The 24,173-nt window shown below is 36.7% G+C and overlaps 1 protein-coding gene across 3 annotated transcripts in view; it reads left to right on the plus strand.

Annotated features, from left to right (window-relative positions):
* Positions 1–24,173, plus strand: part of nrg3a (neuregulin 3a) — a 290,770-nt gene that overhangs the window by 244,680 nt on the left and 21,917 nt on the right. For all 3 annotated transcript variants that reach the window (XM_039671850.2, XM_089116954.1, XM_039671849.2), the window contains 2 exons: positions 1,741–1,814; positions 20,283–20,309. In XM_039671850.2, coding sequence (XP_039527784.1) covers positions 1,741–1,814; positions 20,283–20,309 — 101 coding nt within the window. The remainder of the gene's footprint in view (positions 1–1,740; positions 1,815–20,282; positions 20,310–24,173) is intronic.

Here is a 24,173-nt window from a genome sequence, read left to right on the forward strand (position 1 = left end):
AAAGAAATCTGCCTAAGATTACCTGAAGTGGTGTCAGCCATATTGAAAACAAACTCTGGAGCAGTTCATGTAAGAAAAAAAAGCAGTTTGAACCAACGGACTGACAAACCAAGCAGTATCATAATTCATATTAGAAAATATGTAAAGTAAAAAGCAGCAGTGTCTGATTCTCTGGGTTGAGTGCATTACTTATCCCAGTTGAAAATTAAAGAGCACCTATTTCCATTGCAAAAATTCTGTCCTGATGAAGCCTTTATTCCTGCTATACATATTACAATTTAAGTCCCTGTTTTGGAATAAACCAAATACACCTATGGTGTTCTTGTTTATTGAACTATTATTATTATTATTCATGCTGATTCTTTATTAGAAGCCACACATAATACAAAGAGAAAGCTGCTGAGCCACCCAAATACATTATCTTTATTTATGTTGTCTTTTATGTATTGTTTCAGTTGGGAACTTGGGAACATACAGTATAAGCGATATGCAGCATTAAATTGAGTACTTGATCCTCCGTAAAAGGATGAAATGTGCTGTATAGCCAACAGCGGCTTATGTTATCTGTTGAGGCTTGTGCGCATGGCATATGCATATGCTCTGTTTGTGCCATTTAGAGCCAGGGACATTTTTCTTTGTCACATTGCTCTCCTAGCTCAACCAGCTGAAAGCAGGATTAGCCTCTAGTGTCTTTGAAAAGTCAAGAAGTGAGGGAAAAATGAGGATAAAGTGATGACAGGATGGAGAGAGAGCGGGGAAGAGCGAGAAACACATGGGCAGTTACATGAGCAAGAGAGCTGGAGAGAGAGAGAGCAAACAGCTTGCCTGGGAGGGACATGGCATGCATATTTCATGTATAAAAGACAAGCATTTCATTTCCATATTTAGTGAACACTGAGAAGACTTATTTGAGCAGTCAGGGCTTTGTTGAAGTAGAAAATCAGCAAACTCACTGTGCCCATGTATTTCCAAATCAATCTTCAGCCATCTGCAACTGATGCATGACATGGCACGTCTGGATCTGATTTCCCCTAAACCCTTGTACATTTTTCACTTTGATTGGCTTATCTATGTCTAGGAGTTTTATTGTTATGAGATGCACAGGGACCATCCTGGCCCCTGAAAAGTGTTTAATTAGAGTGGTGGGGTGACTTGGTGGTTTAAAAGAATATTTCAAGTTAAGCTCAAACAAAAAAATAATTTTCTCAAATCTGGATTGCAATAAAGTTTTGCAACCAGTGTTATTTTTATGTAATTCAAATCTGATCATAAAATGTATTAATATTTTAATTGGGGTTTTCTTTCTGTTTTAACTTTAATTTTATTATTTCTATATAGATTTTTATTTTTATTTTATTTCAGTTCAGTTTGTCATTTTATTATTTCAACTTCCTTTAACTTTAGTGTTGCCAAGATAATATTTTTTTTAAATCATCTAACATTTATGCTTTATTTTATTATTATATTATTTTATACAACTTTAATTCAAATAACAAATACAATTTGTATTAGTTTTAGTTGGAGTAAACAATAACAGCATTACAATGCTGCTTACAATGGAAGTCAATGAGGGAAATCCAGAAATGGTAAAATACTCACTTGTTTCAATAGTGAAGCCAAAAGGTTGTTGCTCGTATCCCCTCACAATCCAAGCACGGCTCCTACCCCCATGGAAACTGTCCCTAAAATGTCACTTTTTACTAACTGTGGCTTTCTTTCTTTCTTTCTTTTTCAAATCAGATGTAAAGAGGGTTTCCAGGGCATTCGCTGTGACCAGTTCCTGCCCAAGACTGATTCCATCCTGTCTGACCCAAGTGAGTGTTCTTGCATTTTGCTTTAATAAATCAGATTCATGTAAACACTTTGCAATGCCTACATTTAACAGGAAATCCACATGGATATGTATTATCAACCCGATCTCACGACCAAGTCGTACGAATTCGACGAATGATTAAAAAGTGGCTAATTCGTAACAATTCATACGACCTCACTCGTACGAATTAATACGATTTTTCTAAATCGTACATATTTTACGAATTGGCCAATTTGTATGAATTCGTACGAATGACCTACCCCTTACCCCGCCCCTAAACCTAACCATCACGTGGGTTTAGACAAATCGTACGAATTAGTATGAGTGAGGTCGTACGAATTAGTACGAATTAGCCACTTTTTAATCATGCGTCGAATTCGTACGAATTGGTCGTGAGATAGTGTTGGTATTATACAACCCTTTTAAATTGTTTTGAAATGAATGTGCAGGGTCACTGATGTGAATAGAGAGAAATGGCTGTATAACTTTCTTCAGCCTCTAACCCAAATGAATGCTTAACCTCCGTGGACCATAATGCATTTATGCATTAATTTGCCAATAACAACAAAGCTTTGCAGTTTGCAGTCTTACAGACACTGTTGTCATAGAAACCTTGTCATTACCAAAGTGTCATAACATTTTCATATTTTCCTGACAGGAACAGATATCTAGATTTTCCCACCCACTCAGCTATTGGCCGTATATTCACACGCTTCTACTAAACCTGAATGTTTCTTTTCTGAAAGATGTATACCAATTTCTTGAATAAGGCAATGACATTTTTCACGAATTAGCACATGCACACTTCAAATTCTTATTCTTTTTATTATCCTTCAAAACAAAATGGCACTGATAGATCGGTATGAGAAGGTCAAAAAACAGAACCCCTCATAATCATGCTCCATTTGTGACTCATCAAGTGGGCTTACTCACTGCACACGACATGTAATCACTACCTGTGCATGCGGGTGCACACACACACACACACACACTCACACACACAGGGTCTCTGTGTTCATGTTTTATGGGGGCTTTCCATAGATTTTTTATACTATGCAAACTATACTATATTATTTTATACTATGTTGTCCCCTAACCCTAAACCTAACAGTCAACTATTCCTACATATCACATGATTATTTATATATCTATTATGTATGTATGGATGGATGGATGGATGGATGGATGGATGGATGGATGGATGGATGGATATTCATTCATCATTCATGGAGTTTATAATAGGTAGGTAGATAGTACAACTCTGCACGTTCTCCATTTAAACAGTGTGATAACAAAAAGGAGATTACTCTAAAAATGGATTGCACCCATTGATGTAAAGCACATTACATTGGCTTTCTAAATTTTTTTAGCTGCCAATTCACTAAAGGGATGAACAGTTCAAATGTGCCTGGAAAATCTGCATGGGACAATTCCTCATTTTTGTAGACCCGATTTTGAGGATGTGGAAGATGCAGCAGATAACCACTGACATACTTCATTAGAACAATCTATCATCACAACACCACTGCAATCCAATTCCAAAAATCTAATTCACATACAGTACAAAGGAAGCAAGTTTGTGTTGAAAAGAAGGACAATGACTTGATTTAAATATTTATGTCTCCTCCCTTTTAAATAAGATTGTGGATGTTTTGTGAATAATACACGTTTTTTTTTTTGGGGGGGATGCACACCCAATGAAGTCCTCCCATGGCCTAATACAGCATTGTTCATAAGCATAGCATTTTGTTTGGGTCTGACTCTTCTACTTCACTTGAAGGTTAATGAACAGCACTATAATCTTCTGAATGGCACCCTGATGAAGTTTGGCACAGATTTGCACTAGTTTGCCAAGTCTTAGCCACTTTTGGCACAAGACAAGGTGCTACCTATTGGACATACGAAAAATAGAATTAAGCACAGCAGAGTAACCAATTTCAGACATGTCACAACAGCAAATTGTGAATAATGAGCTTACAACTCAATTCAGACAATAATAGCTCTGTTGGAGGAGAATTTAGCACCCTGTCAAATGGCTATTGTGGAATAAAAGCCACACACTTGTTTTATGAGCCATTCCACCGAAAGGGTGACATTTCTGTCCCCAGGACCTTATATGTATAAAATTGCATGAAAATTATCTCTAAAATACATTTTATTATTAAGCAAAATGTCATGCACATTTAGCTAACTACAAATTTAAAACGTATAATTAAAAACATTAACAAAAACGACACAGAACACTAAAAAATAGCATTTTTCTGCATGTCCCAACTCTACAGTATCTCTAAACTTTAAACTTTAAGCTTGAGGCTTCGGTCATCTTTAAAATGAAAAAATGCCTTTGTGTTTTTTATATCAAAATACACCTTGCTTTAATAGTGATTTTATTGGCACAAATATCAATTTTTTGAACATATAACCAAGAGTTTCTTTCAAATAAACACTTTCTATTGGGGAAAACAAAGGAATTAATTGACATGCTTCTAAACTTGCTTTTTAAATGACACATGATTTTTGGTTACAGGATTGAGAAAACATGCATCCATATTCTGCTTATACCTTGTAAAAATAAAAAATAAAGTTGCCTGAGATTGACCAATACAAATTTTGAATAGTTAAATATGTGTAGTATTAGATTCAGTGTTGAAAAAGATCAAAAATAAAGTTTATTTTTGAAGAGTTACAACAAGCAAATGTCACCCATTCGGTGGAATGGCCCTTATGTTGCACAACTACACTACACATTGTTTGTACATGCGACCCTCTACATACAGGTCACAAATATACTGTATGATACTGTGCTTTTACACCTCTGAAATTTCTGAGATCTCACTGTATCCCTTCTGATGGCACTACTGCCTGTTTAGATCTTCATCAGTACAGAAAAAAAGTATACCAGCTTTTAGTGTTTAAAGTTTGAGATGCCAGTAATGGGTTCACTGACAGGACAGGCACACACAGCTAAATTATCACCCCCACTCTTAAAAGCAACATTCACAGAGGACAGGGAGATCCAGGGTCACTTTGTCCTTGAGTTAGATGGACATGGCTTTCATCACACATCTCTCAACCTTATTTCCTTTCAAATGTGTCTCTATCCCTCCAACCTCTGTTTGATAATCTTCAAAGGTAAAATTACCACACAAAAAAAATATATATATATTTATTTATTTATTTATTTATTTTTTTGAGTGAACTATTCTTCCAAGTAATTTTTTTATATATATTCAAGTACTATTGAAATTGAATACTTTCACTTTTACTCAATTGCATTTTGACCTCATTTCAAAGGTCATCATGACCATGTGTGGGGTTAAATTCAAGTTTGACAAAATCTGTGGCCTGTGGTTTTTACTAGAGAACTGAATTCCAGTTCATCACTCAGTTTATAAAATAGAACAGGAAATGCATTTATAATGCACTTACAATAAAGGCCTAAAGGGCAAGCTAGCCAGAAGGTTTGAACGCAGTATATTTCTGATATTGTAGATGTCATATTAGATTTATTGTTGTCTAAATTGTATTTTTTGTATGGGGCTACTTTTGGTGGAGTAGCTGTAGTAATTTAATATATTTTGGTAGATTTGGAGATCTTTGCGGTATAGGATAAGGTGAAGTTAGATGCAATATATACAGTACATACAGTATATATATATATATATATATATATATATATATATATATATATTCATCAAAGCACCTGACCCAGGGTCAAGAATAAAACATATGCTGAAACATTATTATAATCAGTTTCTGGATTGCATGAAGATCAAGCAGCCAGAGCCAAACATTTGAAGGTCAAGGCTGCACTCAGAGTGAATTATGAAAGATTCAAAATACATTTTTTTTTTCAAAAAAACAGAGATTTTAAGTCAATGTGGATCAGAGCCATCAGTTGCATTTAAAGGGATAAAAAAAATACATGACAACAGACACAAATAACCTAGTTTTTATCCTTTCACCCTTCTTAATGATCTTTGTTTCTGAACATTTGCCACACATTCAATGTGTTAGTTTCTGCCTTTTGACAAAGATGTCCTTGAAATATAATAATTAATCATTTTAGTAAACTTTAATTTGACTGAAATGGCAACTAGCCTAGCTTTATTCATGTCTTTGCATGCCTCTTCTTTTTTTAAATTTGAGTCTGATAATGTTTTGCTACTCCTGTTTTAAGGTTACCCTTATAGCTTTGCTGCTTTTATTTGTGTTTTATGTTGTTATGCAAGTATTTATTTTTTTTATATGGCTGTTCTGTAAAGCACTTTGGTTAGCCTATAGTGGCTGTTCAAAATGTGCTATATGAATAATATGAACTTGAACTAGTTTTAGTCAAGCGTTATGTTTGTGCTCAGACCTGTTGTTACTATGTTGTGCTACTCCTCTGGCTTAGTAAAGAACTTTCAAATAACATTTCCCCTTTGAGACTTTTGCACTTTGACGTACTAAGGGTTTCAAAATGTTATTAAAGTCTTACATAAATGCAGTATTTCTCTCTGACTCCTGTTTGACTTTGTCAGAACAAAAAATGCATGTGATTGGATCGGGTGTCTGTTTTCCCTTTCATCATCACACAAGCTAGGCAAGGAGGCAACTGTAGCATTGTTGGGGTGACACGTGAATGGATTGCCATCTCTAGAGCCTTTACTTTACCACTTGGGAAAGTAAAACACAAACATAAAGGAAAATTTTATATTCATTGCTGCAATTTATCTGTTGAGACCCAGTGCATTTCTGCTTGTTCACTCTTGTAAAGTGTTTCAGGTCTGGGTCATTTACAATGATATATAGATTTTGACAGCTCGCCTCATAATGAAGAATATGTAATTCCACAGCAAGTTGTTACAGTGTTCTCTATGTTACGATCACCTTGGAAACCTGCTATTTTTCTTCTGTACGTACCTTGGCTGAGAATAAAATGGATTTAGTGAAGCTAATTCTTAACATGTTGAGCTTCTATCTACCTGTTTGAAAAAGACGGTCATCTTTTTGCATTTTCCTTTGATAACTCAATTTAGCATCCATCTGGCATCAATTCAGGCGAATGTCAAGAGTGCTCAATGCGTCTGATTTACAGCAATCATGTACGACATGATTTATGCACTCAGGGTTTAATACACATCACCACTTTGTGCCGTGTATATTTCTATTCAGCTTGATTGACAGCGACCTATTAGCTCTCAATTTCACGCGTCTCGGAAGGGACCTGCTGTTTATTTGTGGAGTTATCTGTTTGTTATTGTTACTTTGAGAGCGTCCTTCTAATTTCAAAGCTGTACAAGACCAGATCCCTCATTTTGGTTGCCCGGATTCCCTGCTGATCACAATGTCTGTTTACTGTGAGTCAGTGGTTATTAGCTCTCTCTTTGTGATGATGGCTCTGCCAGAGGCGGCAGGTGAGAGAGGGTAAGTAATTGTCAGACTTGCTGATTAAAGTGGGTTCTCGCAGCCTTTGGGCTCCTTATATTTGAATGATTTTGACTAAAAGAGCTTGTCATTTCAGCCTCTCTGTCCAGATGACAGTGTTATTGGCCTTTTGTAACTTTCCATTTAAAGGGCAAGTCACAGGCATGATTACTTATCAAAGACAGTGGCATCCTTTTCACACTTAATTCTCTGTGCAGCAGATTATGTAAATCGAGTCGATATCATTTCTCTGTAGTCATCAGGAAAAATGTCACCCACTTGCTATTAGAGGTGGAAATCTTTAGATACCTTGGGATTCGATTCAATTTTTGTAGTTTCCAATAGACTTATGGAATGGAAAATATGTTTCCCATTCATGCTGACCAGTAACAACTTCTCCAAGTATTGCAGGGTCTTGCCAAGTGCTATCAAATTTCCATTTTCAATTCAGTGTAAATTAAATCTCACACCTGAGCATCATAATCGTCATTGTCAGTCAACGAATGTCTTCTGTGGCTTTGCATCTACCTATGTTCACGATTGTGATTTGTTTTAAATACTAATTCCCTTTCAAATAAAGAATTACTGATAGAACGTTGTATTTGTTTGTTGCCTTTAAGATGTTGAAACACATTCTGCCTTTCTGTCTGACTGTTTAATTATTATAAATTCTGTATATTGTATGCTGTGACTCAATCCAGAATTGTATGATGAATCGCTGAATTGATTGAAACAAAAAGTTTCAAATATCAAGTTCACTCTGCAACTAACACTCTCATCTTGTCTCATCTCATCTCGTCTGTTCGTGGTTTCACACACGTCTGCTTCTTTTCAGATCTGTCCGTTCTGGCAGACATCCTCTTCCCATTTCACAGTGCTGGGCTCTGTCAGTCTGCTAGCCTCCTTAGTGTCTAAACATTATGAGGCTCTCCTTTAATAATTCTTCCTAAGCCTTTCAATCTCCCCAGTGTCCCATAGTCTGTCAATCAGCCTTGTAGGCATCCTCTCCTCACCTATATCCGCAAGCCACGTGTACTTCAGAGTTATTAACCATACTGCTCAGGGAAGAACACGGTATCATCCTTACAATGACAAACAATGGGGAGCTGAGATAGTGCTGAGACAGGTACAGTCTGTCTGGCGGTTCATAAAAGACTTTTGTTACTCTGATGTAACATGAACAGCAAAGGAAAGTAAAGACAGAAGGGAAGGGAGGAGAATAGGACACTAATTGCTTCTATCCTGCTGGGTCTGTTCACCAGCTGTCTCAGCGTATCCAACGATCATTTCCACCTCAGAATACTGGACACACTTTGCGATTGCACTTGTAATGGCAGCCGTTATGGCAAGTGTCTATTTGTTTCTGGACGAACTGATGATAATACTGACCACGAAGTGAGATTAAAGGTCACGGTTATGCTCGTATGCCTTAAATGGTTGTGATGAAAATTGATATCTTATGGCTCATTGTATTGCATTTGAAGTCACTGAGAGCATCTAATATCCTCGCTCAAACACTTCTGTCAGAGACATACGCTACAGGGATTATATGAAGTTTGAACAAGCTGTACTTGCTCATAACTTTGTTTGCTCAGACTGGAGTAACTTGCTTAGCTTGTTTGTCCAAGTTGTCTGTGGACAAACGTCTGGCTTTTGAGAGTAGCGTAGAAGTAGATCCCCTCTATTGTGAAACTGGCCTATTGCTTTCCATAGATTCCTGTGATTCCAAATCATTTTTACTCACCCATATCCTTAGTATAGATCTGGTGAGACATGACCTACTGTATGAGAGACCACAGAGAGACCATTTTGCACTCACTGTAGTCGTTATTCATGTCTGTCTAGATCCCATGGCCCTGTCTGTTCTCATCCCATGCAGCTGTCCAATTGAGACATTGCTTTTTTCCTGTCTGTTTCATCCACTGGTATGTCATGAAACTGTCTCAAATGCTTGTGAAATGATCCTTGAGAGTGATTTTAGACTTAGGCAGCTAAACTGATGAGTCACCCCTACCCAGTCTGCCCACAAAGACTTATGATAGTCAATCATTAGGTTTGTGTGTGTGTGTTTGTGTGTGTGCGTGTGTGTGTGCGTGTTGCCTGCAAAGGCATGGAAAGATAAATGAAGATAAAGTGCTGTTTGACATTAGACCCCAATGTTGATTGACAGGAGGGTATTGCAGGAGTCCACCTTTACAGCTGACTTATCAGTTTTAGTAAACCTTTAGTGAACTTTTTTTGAGGTCTCTAACTTGAATGTTAATAGGATCTGTTGTTCGCACAAATTGTAGATAAAATCCCGACAGCCTTCATGAAATGAAATTAGTGCTGCAGGTGCTATCTACTTCAGTGTATCTGTTTGAAATTGGATCCAGAAGATGTTTACCAGTAATGTCATTCAATAATCGCTGAGGCAGGGGCTTTCACTGAGGTTTGCAGTAATGGCATTCAATAATCTCTGAGGCAGAGGGTCACAACTCCACATGGGCTCTCCAGAGACGCTTGATGGGGTCTCAGGAGATTTTTAGGAATTGTATTTATTGTATAAATTAAAAAATATTATTGCATTTTTTTTTTTTGCAGTAGGCTAGACGCAATATCCAAGTTAATTATCCAAGATGGCGGCGCGCATGAGTACAGCGACTCTTTGCTCTCCAAGGTGGTGTCTAACTTTGTTTATATGGTCGCTGCTAAAGATAGATTTGTATCAGTCAACAAACTCCTTCAGTCGTCAGGACTTAATAAACATTGGAGTCTCTGTCAGTGTTATGCAGACCCTTCTATCTACCGAGAGAGCTAACTGTAGTAACTGTGACTGCCATCTATATTCCACCGGACGCAAATGTTAGCAAATGTCCCAACCAGAAGCCATGGATGACTTCAGAAGTATACAAACTTCTCAAAGCACGGGACTGGGCCTTCAGGTTAGGGGATTATAGCCCTATATTCCACTGCTAGGAATGATCTGAAGAGGGGAATTAACACTGCTAAATGGGCCTACAAGGAGAAAATTGAGAACTTTGTCTCGGATAATGACCCGAGACGAGTGTGGCAGGGGTTACAACATCTAACTAACTACCAGGGCAGAAAGAAATTGTAACAACAACAAATGGTGTCCTCCTGGCAGAAGAACTGAACAACTTCTTTGCCCGTTTTGAGACCAAGAGCTCATCTAATTCATCTCCATCTGTGGTCACTGACATGCCTGTTCTCACTGTTCAACGGCACGAAGTGAGACAGTTTTTTAAAGCAGTGAACCCTAGGAAGGCAACTGGCCCTGATGGGGTACCTGGGAAGGTACTCAAAGCATGTTGTAATGAACTCTCTGCTGTTTTTACCACCATTTTCAACCTATCTCTCGCTCAGGCCATTGTCCCCTCCTCTTTGAAATCCGCAACTATTATCCCTATTCCTAAGAAATCAGCATCAAACAGCCTTGCAGACTATAGACCCGTGGCCCTCGCTCCTCTTATAATGAAGTGCTTTGAGAGACTGGTACTCAAACATGTGCAAGACAGTCTACCTCACTCCTTGGATAATCATCAGTTTGCATATAAGTCAAACAGATCTGCAGATGATGCTTTATCCATTACTCTCCATACTGCCCTGAGCCATCTCGAACACGTCAGGATGCTCTTCGTGGATTATAGCTCCGCTTTTAATACAATCATTCCCGACATCCTGATAAAATTGCCCACAGACTGTAAGAATTGGCCCCCACTCATCCTCCATCATTACACTTAGCACCGGCTCACCTCAGGGCTGTGTGCTGAGTCCCCTCCTATAGTCATTATACACCTTTGACTGTTTACCATTGTTTTCCACCAACCTCGCAAAGTTCGCAGATGACACTACTGTGGCTGAGTGGTGCTCTGCCAATAACCTAATCCTAAACATTGCAAAAACAAAGGAACTTATAATGGACTTTATAAAATGTAATACACACCACCAACCCCTCTTCATAAATGGCGAGTGCGTGGAGAGAGTTCACTCATTTAAATTTCTGGCCATACATATTACAGATCACTTCTCATGGACAACTAACACCACTACTGTTGGAAAAAAAAATGAGGATGCTCAAGAAAAACAACATGAATTTGAATCTGCTTGTGTCCTTTTATAAATCCACCATTGAGAGCATTGTTTCATATTGCATCTCTGTATGGTTCGTTGCATGTTCTGCTGCCGACAAAAAGGCTTTGCAGAGAATCATCAAGACTGCAGAAAACATCATTGGATGCTCCCTACCCTCCCTGTCAGACATTGCACTTAGTCGTACTCTCTCAAGAGCTAAGAACATCATCAAGGACAATACTCATCCAGGTCACCATCTGTTTCAATTGTTGCCTTCTGGTAGGCGTTATAGGTCTAAACAATCCAGTACCACCAGATTTAAAAATAGCTTCTTTCCAAATGCAATAGTCTCTATAAACAAATAGTTGGATAAACCCAGTCACTTTCTGCCACTCTTTGCACTAAGATAACTGTTTTAATTAAATTGTAGATTGTTTTTATTGTATTTTATTTATATATTTTCTTCTTTCTTTTTTTAATGTACTGTAAGGATTATTTATTGTATTTATTGTAAACACCCAGTGGAGAGCACTCCTAATTTCGCTGTATTGTAAAGTACAATGACAATAAAAGCATTCAGTTCAATTCAAGAACTATACTATACAAAAAGAATGAATGCTCGTATTGCCCACTTGAGGCAAAAACTGTCAAAATGTTTGTGATATCCAGCTTAATGCTGTGACATGGGCGGGGTGGGGGATTGTACTCCTCTTGGAACCTAAAAAATGGGTCTTGTACCTAAAAAAGGATGTGAACCCATTAGAAATACTTTACTAGAGTGTATTTGCATCTGGAGTGAAAAAGGTTTTTTTTGTCAGTTTTTACACCTCCATTTTATGAAACACACTCTTTCACTTTCTCTCCGTCTTTCTCTCTTTTCTGGAGTCACACAGTTTGTGTGAGATTTGGTGCTATTCTCAGTGAAAGCAGGTTGGAGTATTGGGTGAAAATTGTGTTTGGCTTTTGAGAAGCTTAGTTTAATCTCTGGTTTGTAAAGCAAATGCTTTTGCGGTCCAGCTGTGACCGCTCAGCCAGGCCAGCGTGACCATTTCTGATATTTTTCACTTGTAATTATTGTTTGTGTTAGACGAAAGGGCAAGGAAATCTAACAAGGTTTTTTTTTCTGTGTTTTATTTGTTAGTTGATTATGGTTGGAAAGCTGTACCTGTAGCTATGATTTTACCCGTAGGCTTTCTTAGTGTGATATCACAAGAAGATATCACAAATCTAAATGGACATGAATCAATTATGTGGCCATACCCCAATATACTAGTATGCATTTATGTCAGGACCACTATCGTCAAATACGATTGGCAATTGCCTACAGTTTGGATTGACAGTATGGTTTTGTTTTGGGCAAGAACTCCCAGCACATCCGTGCAGCCTAGCATGGATAATAGCAGGGAGAGCAGCAATAACCCCCCTTAGGTAAACCGAACAGAAATCAAGCATAGCGTCAGTTCTGACAGGTCATGTTTGTCAAGTTCGCATCAGCTGACTCAACAGTTAATGCATTTCTCAGAAGCAAATTGCACTCCTGCATGCCCAGCTCCTCCTATTGTCCAGTCAGGATGTGGCGTTCTGATTCCCCTTGAATCATAATTAATTCTCAAATTATGTTGTACTTTAAAATCTTCAATTAATGGTATCTGCATACATTCATGTTGGTTCTGTTCTGTTTACCTGTTCTGGTTATTGCTTCTCTGCTCTTATACATGCTAGGCTGCATGGATGCACAGAGGGTTCTCGCCCAGACCAGAACCATACCGCCATTTGAAACTGGATGCTAATTGTCAATCGTATTTGACGATAGTGGTCCTGACCGAACCTACATGAATGTATTGCAGATATCATTAATTCAAGCTTTTAAGGTACAACATAATTTGAGAACTTATTCTGATTCAAGGGGAACATCCTGAGTGGACGATTGGAGGAGCTGGGGATGGTAGGTTATTTGCTCCTGAGAAGCTGTTGATAATACTGAAGGAGCTTATATATGTATACAGTGATGGGTGTGACATGGATCAGCTGAGTGTCAGCTGATGCGAGCTTGACTAACGTGACCTGACAGAACTGACTCTACGCTTAATATTTAGTTACTGTATTTATCTGAGGCTTTATGTGAACAGGACAGGAGTATTGAAAATGGATAATTATGAGCAAAGAAGACTATATTACATTTCCAACATTTATGAGAAGGAAGCAGCTTTATGGGATGTGGAGATATTTGATTAGCCGTTGTCCATTTTATGGTTGTAGTTTATGATATGCCCATTAGCCATATCACCCTGTAGCTCAAGACTGGTTGCCCACTAATGCTAAGCAGGGTAGAGCCTGGTTAGTACCTGGATGGGAGAACTCCTGGGAAAACCAGGTTACTGCTTTTAGATGTGTTAGTGAGGCCAGCAGGGATGAGATTTAAAAAATCCTAGGATGTCCTACGAAAAAGAGTAGGTGTTGAGCATTCTGGCTTAATTTGTCCATTGGCTTCTGTCTGTCATCATGGCCTCTAATCCTCCCCATATACTTATTGGCTTCATCACTTTGTCTCGTCTCCACCAATAAGCTGGTGTGTGGAGAGCATTCTGGTGCAATATGGCTGCCGTAACATCATCCACATGGATGCTGCACATTGGTGGTGGTTGAGGAGATTCTCCCTTTTGGAAATTGTTTTGCGTCCTGAGAAAATAAATAAAATGTCACACATTATTATGATATTCCCCAAAACGGCAGATATTGAGCATAAAGTGGTGTCATTAGACTTTTTCATTCATAAAAAATCGAACCTATAATGTGGCAGCTTCGGCTTTAAAAATTCAGCCTTGTCCTCCCCTCTACCAGTCTTGCCCCCACTTGTGCTTTTGGGGGTAGGGGTTAGGCTTTTGCGGGATCTGAATTCTCTCAGTTAGATGGAATTCTGTCAACAGAGTCACGTCCAAGAATATATATTTTTTTTTTTCCTCTATTTATATTCTTCCTAAATCTCTCTGTTTCTTGTAGAACTAAACATTTCTTGCTAAAAATCACATTGCTTGCTTTGGAGCTGGAGCCCAATTGGGGTCTACAGACTGACTTGAAGATATCCATTGCATCTTCTATTAATACTCCACTGTGTAAAGAAAGGAGACGACAGGAGGGAAAGATGAGATAAAGACCAGGAGTGACCTTTGTGTTATAAAGAGAGAAAAACTAGTTTAATTTCTTGACAGCATGTCGTCTTCATGTGGAGTCCCACAATTTATCATGCTTGGGACATTTGTGGATAAGCACACATTAGTAAAAATGAATGGAAATTCATTGCAATTCTGCTCACATTTAGTCTGGTTGTAAAGTTGGAATTTGTATTGTACTGTATAATGCACAGTATTATTCACCACTGATAAATAATCATTAGTCTGTAACATTTTATCTCATGTTAATCTATGCATTGCTGCCTAATAAGCTTTTATATCTCCAAATCTACAACTAATTAATGCTGGGATAAAACATTCTGGTTGCGAAGAGCATTGAGTATTCCAGGGATGAACAATTGAATGCCTGAGACTGCTCAGGGGCTTTAGATGTGAATCTAAACTGATTCTATTGCCATGGCAATCTCAAAGCCACCCACTCGTATGTGAAAGCTCACATGCACATATGCATCCAAAACTCATCCAGGCATCGACTCTGATGTTGTTGGTGTAAGTAAATGGGGTTCAGTTGGTCGTTTGTTGCCTCAGGCTCTCAATGGGTAGGAAGTTTATGGTCTCTCATGGGTACATTTACATCTTTCTTTTCAGATCAGGAGTGCAGAAATGCATTTAGTTTTGTTTTCAAGGTTCTGCAGCTGAAACCGTCTGTCTTTAGATAAAGCATTAACATTGAACTAGCAATGAACAGTCACTCAGTGGAGTGGAGTCTCATTAAGAATCATTGAGTTGTATTGCTCGAAGATAAGATTAGATTCTGACACTTTGCATAAATGACATCAAATCCAAGAAATGGTTATTTTGTGTTTTATAGATTCCGAGCCTAAATGCATGACTTATGGTGCACTGGGAGTCAACCTAGACAGAGAGCTGCCTCAGCTGTTTTTAAAACTCACTTATTCTCTTGACTCAGGGAATGAAAACAAACTACCTATCTTTGTTTGGTATGACAATTTGGTCTGTATCCCTTACTACTTTGTGTAATTTATTATTTATATATATATATATATATATATATATATATATATATATATATATATATATATATATATATATATATATTTATATAGGATGTTTATAATTGGACATGTATTCATAAGTTTTAATTTACATCCGTTCCACACATGCTCTACCATTTAAAATTGAGGTTGGTTATTATTATTATTATTTTTTATATATATGTTTTGGAAAGAAGCCTCTTATGCTCACAAAGGCTGCATTTATTTGATATACAGTAAAAAATATTATTATTGTGAAATATTATTATAATTTAAAATATAATAAAAAAAAGTAATTGATTAATGAGATGGCAAAGCTGAATTTTCAGCAGCCATTCCTTCAGTCTTCAGTGTCAACTGATCCTTCAAAATAATATTTATTATTATTATCAATGTTTAAAACAGTTCCTTGATATCTTTATAAACACAAAAACAATTTTTATAAACACAATTTTATTATAACAATGCAAAAATCGATACTGTCACTTTTGATCAATTTAATGCATCCTTGCTGAATAAAACTATTAATTTATACATTTAATTTAATTTAAACATTCTTATATATTTTATGCATTCTATTTTAATATTTTAAATGAAAAATCATTCAGCATTTACTCACCCTCATGTCATTCTAAACCAATATGATATTTTCAAATAAAGAATGTTGGTAAACAAACAGTTTTGGTGACCATTTACAAATAATAAAAATAATGATAATAATAACAATCATCTTTTATGAATATCAGAATATCTTCCTTTCCACTGAAGAAAAAATACTGGTTGTAACTCCTCTTAATTCATGATGGTATAATGGCATTATCATTATTATCATCATTATTGAAAACAGAATTAGCCTGTTCAGCTGCACTGGAAATGTCATAAATTTAGCGATGAAGTATAAAGATCACATAGATCCAACCAGCCCTCTCGGAGAGTTTGCTGCCATCTGGCTGATGAAACCTTCCATTCAACATCACATTTAAAGAAAAGCAGAACACTTCCAACAGAACGTCAGAGGAAATTCAGTGATATTCGCTATCCTCCTTTCTTTCCTGCTTTGTATTTTATTCACAGAACGATCTTCCTTCCTCATCCTATGATCTCGTTCGATTGTCAATTTGTGCTTTGCAGCTTTTTATTGTACACTTGCTGTGTGAGAATGACTAAAATTGCGGCCAATATCAGTTTAGGCAGTTTAGAAAAGAGTGGAGAAAAACATTACCTTTCTATTTACAGTTTCTTTGCTGTGTGAAGCAGGGTAGTGTGAACATGTTAGCTCAGATTTGAAGATCAGATTATTTCTATCTCAAATGACCCCTGTGAGGTGATAAGGTTGTTTGGTGTCAGTATTTAACATGTTTCTTTAAGCACACACTCTGGAACTTGTATTGAGTGAGCGAGCATTTGTACTGAATAGGTGATACTCAAGATAATGAAAATCAGTAAAAAAACATTTTACAGCCTGACGTGTCTGTACTATGTGAGTGGTGCATCATCGTGATGTTAGACTAAATCGCTCCCATTATAATCAGTTGTGTTTTTTACACTGGATGCATCTTCTACATTTCACTTTTATCAGACTGGCCACTTTATTTTTCCTGTTCGTTCAAAAGTTTAAAGTCTCTTATTCTCACCAAGGCTGCATTTATTTGAGCACAAATACAGTAATAAATAAATAAATAAATAAATGAATGAATGAATGAAATGTATCCCTGCAATGGCAAATCTGAATGTTTAGCAGCCATTACTCCAGTTTACAGCATCACATGACCCTTACCTCTATCAACACTATTTATTTGAAATAGAAATCTGGTGTAACATAGATGGATGTAATATTCCATCTATGGATGGATGTAATATATATATATATATATATATATATATATATATATGAAGAGTTCAGATGCAAATGCCTCTAAGTGCCATTTGATTTTTTTTTCTAGAATGATCATTTTTATCAAGCTTGTATATTTAAGTTCAGTAATTTTACTTAAATTACAATTAATAGTTATCATTCTAGAAGAAAATTTCAAATGGCACTTAGAGGCTTTTGCATCTGAACTCTACTATATATATATATATATAGTATCATTATCATTCTCTATTAGGGTAAAGCAAACAAACTTGCAGCAAAAAAAGAATAAGTCTCAAAATTCACGAAAGTAGTCTGGTGGTATTTGTTTTTATTCTTATTTTGTATAGCACTAAGCCTCAGGCTTTACAAGGTATTACAAGGCTATCGGGTGCAATTACATTTAGAAAAAGCGAGCACGATCACCCCACTTCTCCTTGATAGAGAGACAGATACTGCCTAGTTCCAGAGTTTAAACTTCTCCATGGCAGATAAATACATGAAACAGTCTCATTCAGTAGATTAATGTTTCACAGCCCTTGTCCCTGGTTGACTTCAGGGGACAGTATAGGCACAATTTGAGGCACATTTCTTGTGAAACCTGAGGCAATTTAATAAGTGTTTTCTCTCTCTCAAGGACGATAAGAGAAGTGTCAGTTGCCTTGTCTGTCTTTGTCCCTGTCTCAGGGACACTACTCATCTCATCTGAGCAGTATGTAAAATCAGCTTGAGAACTGTAATATATGAGCCACTTATGGTAAAACATGACCCTTTCCGTTTACTCAAGTGGCTGGGCATTTATTCTGAGTTGCCAGTAACAGAAGGTGTGCAATTAGGGTGTTTGAGTCCTTGGTTGTTTTGAGGGCAGTTTAGAATGAGAAAATGTCCCCAAAGGCTCATAGCTTTAAACCAGCAGCTTCAGACAGGTAGAAGGTCTTATTTTTGGCTCAGTCTGCATGTGTGCCTTTGAATAGGGGAAGTAAATGGGCTTGAAACCCCACAGTCTGCACCTGCCTCACAGTCTGTCTTTGCTTACGTTATGACATAAAGGCACAGTCACCGCTATACACTCCAGGCATACCGCTCCCTTACTTTTCCTGGATAGGTCAGAATTGTTGGCACGGAGCCAATGATGCAAGAAAGCCAAGAAACTGTTTGTTATGGATGGGAGAGCATCTCACTTGGACCGCTCACGATGTTATGTTATAGAGAGTTGCACGCCCACAGGTTATGTTTATTTCTGTTGTGGATGACAGTTTTTGAGGAGATTCTGAAGGGAATTTGATGAGTTTCTTGGCATTCCCAAATAAAGACTCCCAAGGGCACCATACATCTTGACTGCAACTACCTTTCCCTTCTAAATTTAACTATGCCATCATTTTCCTGTCAGACTTCTGTTTCAGGTGGGAGGTATTAAAATCCTCGCACCTCAAGCAACAATGAAAAGCCTTTTACTATCATCCGTCTCAATTGGACCCCATTAGTCCAATTTAATGGCATGCTGAGGAGTAGGAGAAAATGATGTTATCATAAATAGGAAATGAACTAAAATCTTGGAGTCTGACCAAAAAAAGTAGAAATTGGATCTATATTTGTCTTTTTTTTAAGACCATCGCTGTCAACACATCCCCAGATCCACAAGAGATACAGTCGTATACTCTGACTTCATACTGTTTACTCCACTGCATTAAAGAGGCAAAAAAATAAATGTCATACACTCCTACATCTGTGACAGAGCATATCTGATGGAGCACAGCTTCTATTTCCTCAGCTCCTGGGAATTCTCTGGCAGAATGAAGATGCATTCCTGAGGTTTGATTTACAGGAGGCATTAGAATATGCTAAATCTCTTTGTTTGGGGCAGAGGTAAAAATATCATGAAATCAGTGATCATTCCACAACTTAATACATAAATTGGCATCCTAAATATTTTTCCCTTACTCCAAAAATCTATTCTTAATAAGTATTTTAGGCTTACACAAATATCTAAATGTATTCTTAATAAGTATTTAATTGTTATGATGATTATTATTATTATTATTATGAGTAGTAGTGGCATAAATCATTATTATTACTGAATTAAGTTAAGTTGTCTTATATTATACTTAAATATTTTGGATTTGCACTTAAATATTTTTAGATTTGCACTTAAATTGATACATTTATACTTAATCATTTATAATAGTTCATTCATACTTAAAAACAATTTGCCAACGTGATTGGGGGGGGGGGGGATACAAAATATGAAGAGTTCAGATGCAAAAGCCTCTAAATGCCATTTGAAATTTTCTTCTTTAATGATGATTTTTATCAAACTTGTATATTTAAGTTTAGTGATTTCACTTAAATGGCAATGATAATTACCTATTAATTGTTATTTAAGTAAAATTACTGAACTTAAATATACAAGTTTGATAAAAATCATCATTAAAGAAGAAAATTTCAAATGGCATTTAGAGGCTTTTGCATCTGAACTCTTCATATATTCTATGAAAACAATTCTTATCTTGCTTAATTTTACCTACTCAAGTTAATTTATATTGTTTTAAGGATAACAGGGCAAAAAAATATATAAATGAATAAAGTAATTTGATTTTTGCAGTACCCGCTGATCGTCATTCTGATCCAAAGCAAAGAAATGCTTCATGAATATCAAGAGGTTATGAACTGCAGATATTGATCCACACGTAGAGATGAAAGCAGTTTGTGGTAATGTTTTATCTGCAGATGTTGAATGGGAAACTTGCGTAACATTTCATCCACAGTGTTGCTTCACATGAGACATACACAATCGCATCGGCTCTTTCGTATATAGTAACCCACTATAACTGTATTATTAGAATAGAATGCAAAACAATGAGTGTTTCTTACATCTACTTTTTTTCTCCCCTCTTTTTTCTCCCTCCCTCCTCCGTTACTGCTGCCCTCTTCTATCTTCGCTGGAGCAGTGGATCACTTGGGCATTGAGTTCATGGGTAAGAAAAAGAAAGCACTTTCTTAATGGCACAGCGATGAATCATGCTTAGAGAGTTTATATGAGCCGAGGTGGCTGTGTATCTGCTTTGTGCAGTCGTGCTTCTCTTTTTATTGCATGTGTTTGAATGTGAACGTTCCTGTTATCTCTTTTGACTGTGCGCTGTATGTGGGCCAAAATGTTGTTTTCCTTTCTTGACTCCTCACAACAAACAGCTTCTATAAAGATACCCCCAGAGTCATCACAAATGGGTTTCACATTTTAGGAGATGTAATATTTGAACCATAAGACTACTTCATTCACATTTGACAGGACTAGAATTTGCCTGATCTTAAAGATATTTCAACTATATCTACGTACCGAAGCATAGTGGTGCAGAGACATGCAATTAAACTAGTTTAGAATCAAATAACCACCCTGTGCACTTAGTATAGTGTGTGGTCAGAGATTAGTAACAAGAGCAAATTATAAATGCTGCCTTTCATGTGCTCTCAAACTAATCTCTCCTCTCCTCCAATCACTCACCTGCATTCCACTGCAGAATTCAAATGCTCTTTGGTCTCCTTGGAAACGGCATTGAAATGTTGAAATGACAGTGACAGGAGACAGTGAGAGTGAGTTCATTTTGTTGGCACAGTTTCTGAGGTAACAGTCTCAGTGTGTTTACCACATATGTGTTTAATACAAATGTTATACATTTGAACTCACGCATTGGCTAAAAGTTGAGTTCTGTATAATATGCGATATGTATTTTTTTTTTTTTTTTTGCTCGAATACACAATTATTTGTTTTTCATCACATAACCTAAAAAATTATCTTTATATTCTGTGTTAACCCACATTAAGTGACATTTCAAATGACAAATGTGACATAATCTTGTGCCTTAGAGCAAGTCTATCAGTATTTTGATTTTAGAGCTTGGAAGATTCCCTGAGCAGTAGATCGATGGGTGAGTGAGGTTAACAGGCAGATGGATTTTGTTCGCGTTGATTTCCAATTTCCATTGCTGAGGCCTATAGCACACCTCTTCCAAAAGGTTCCTGATTGAGAACTGATAGTGTGCTCTACAGTATCTGTCTGTCTGTCTATCTATCTATCTGCCTGTCTATCTGTATGTACACCTGTCTGTCTGCATCTGATTGTCTGTCGAATTCTAAGTCATTGGATGCAAAAGGGGGCACTCCAGTCTTAGATGTCATGCACAAATGTAAGCCACAAGACCACATGGAGTGTGCCATTTGAGTCAGGACCTAAGTGTTTTGATTCTGCCATCTTAAAAAGAAGATTGAGAAGGCTGAGATGTGCTTTCATGCACTGCTTTATCTCACACAGCTGTAGGACTCAGCATGACAGCTTGTTTAAGCCTTTGTGTGATGGTTTGATAGTTTCCATGTGCACGCTCAGAGCTCAGAATGATACATGTATAGACAGTTTCACTTCCTCTTAGCAGCGACGGCAAAGAGTGGACTACATTGATAAGAGTGTAGAGGGATTCCTCCAATCCTTTTTAAGACCACAGACTGCTTGCCTTTCCCATTATGAGCATGTGGCACATAGAGAAGACAGAAGTAAATGTATAAAATGGGGATCCTGGGACAATTTTAAAAAAATGCATTAGAGGCTTATAATGGAAATTGTAGTTTTGAACTGTTAAAATGATTGCTATACAGACCTGGAAATAAGAACGTGTGAGTTTATGAATTTTAAAATAATAAAAAATATTTCTGACCAGTATTTGCTTAAGTTTTAAGTTTATTTATTTATTTATTTATTTTTATGTTTTATTAAAAATAAAAGAGCTGACAGTTTGGGATTGTAATACTCTAGACTCTAAGAAACCATTTTAAAATTCAGTCATGTGATACAGATGTATGGTCTACATTGCTTCTTGGGCAATTCTATGGGAGAATTCACTGAAAAGAATGCTAACATCATCATTGTTTTGCATGTGCTATCTAAAATGTTTTCAGACCTTTTGCAAAAAAAAAGAATTATTAAAGTCAGGTAACGACTCAGAGAAGCCTTATAAATTAGTGATAGGTGTTTGCACTGTGCAAGTGACAATTTCCTATATTTTGTAGGATGCCTCATGATTGTACAGCATGATTTTTGACCACCGCATGTCTGGATATATGCCTGGTTATATGCCTGGTCTTCTCCATAATTTTATCAATTAATGCTGGCATGATTACAAAAAAAATAATCTTCTAAATAATATTTGCAAAGTTTATAGTAAGGTGTTCATTGTGCTTGGCAAATACTGTAGTGTGTGTTTCATAATAAGCCTAATTTGTATAGAAAGTATGGATGTTTGCTCTGAAAAGAATAATTAATTTACAGAAATACATTATATGCTGGACTGTGGGTATTTTACAAATAAGACACAAGGTTTTGCACTTAAAAGACTTTTTTTAATCTGAGAAAAAAATGAAATCCTGTATTCTCTGTGAAGGTTATGGCAATCTTAAGTGAAATACTGTTATTCAAGGTTGATTATAAGTGTTCAAATTGTGTGTACATGTGAAGGGTTGAACCCTTTGATGTATCTTTCAAGTGCCTGCGCCACTGAAATGTCAGGTCTCAATCATTATCCAGTTCAACCATGGTTATCATCAGTCGGGCATGGCTACCTTATGGCACCTCTGCCAGCAAGGGTACAGCACCGTGCCCTAAGTGCAAACTTAGGACACACGTACATTCAAACATGCTTAACTTACAACTGTAACTTCTGAAATAAAAAAAAAAAATAACTGTTTTATCTCAGGTCTGACAGGTCAGAAAGCCAAAAAAAATAGATGAGTTGGCCATACAGTAGGTGGAGAGTGAACCAACTCCAGGTTAAGGCTAAGGCTTCCTCTTTAAAAACACATTTAAATAGAATGTCATGAAATATGTCAAGGTTACGTGTCACCTAGCAACAACCTACACATTCCAGCATCGAATGCTCTTGAAGATTAAAGCTATTAAAGCCTCTACATTTACAAACCACTATATTTAAAAAAAAAAAGCAGTCATATTGTATGCGTGATTTAGCATGGCAACCAATTCGAATAATAAATAACCATTGCCTTACCTAATGCAGCAAACTACTATAATCAATAAAGCTGACTGCACTGTGAATCTCTTTATGTCTACACTTTCTTTGTTATACACGGCACTGGACAAAAACCCCAGCGTTTTGCAATGTGAATGGATTATAAAATACAGTCTAATTGGCCATTGTGTTCTAGAAATCAACAGTTATGTTTTGATTGGCTGCATTGCAATGCTGCAAAAACACATTGTAAATAGTTAAATTTGACGCTTTCAAGATCGCAAACACCAAATCTGTTTCGCCGGTGTTATTCTTATGGAGAAAACTGATCCTAAACCTGCAGTTATGGGCAGCTTTTACCTCTAAAGGTAATCAGAAGCAGCAGCAGTCAGTGGTTTGAATGAGAATATTCCACGCTAGTCTCAAGTCTGTGGTCTTGCCTAGCCTTAAACATGATCCGCTTATGGAGTTTGCTATATGTGGTAAATTGTAAAGATAGAATACCAGCAAACAGATGCTGCTATATTGCGGTCACTCAAGGGTGAGACTTCCAAATCAAACTAGAACCGATTGATAATGGAGAGAATGATAATTGTTGGAAAAAGATAAATAAAGTGACTATTTGTTTATTTATTTTTTTATTTATTTAGGGGCGTCTCTGGTAGCATTTTGGGTACAATGTGTATTTATTGAATTTATTTATTTGGTGCTCAAGAATGTGTGTGTGAATTTATTATAAATTCTAATGAGTAAAAAAATAGAGCTTAATAAAACATGTATAAATATGTATGGAAAAAGGAAATGGACCATTTAGGTTTATGATGAATTAAT

The sequence above is a fragment of the Pimephales promelas genome, chromosome 11 (assembly GCF_988280905.1).
Source record: "Pimephales promelas chromosome 11, fPimPro1.hap1.1, whole genome shotgun sequence".
Lineage (NCBI taxonomy): Eukaryota > Metazoa > Chordata > Actinopteri > Cypriniformes > Leuciscidae > Pimephales > Pimephales promelas.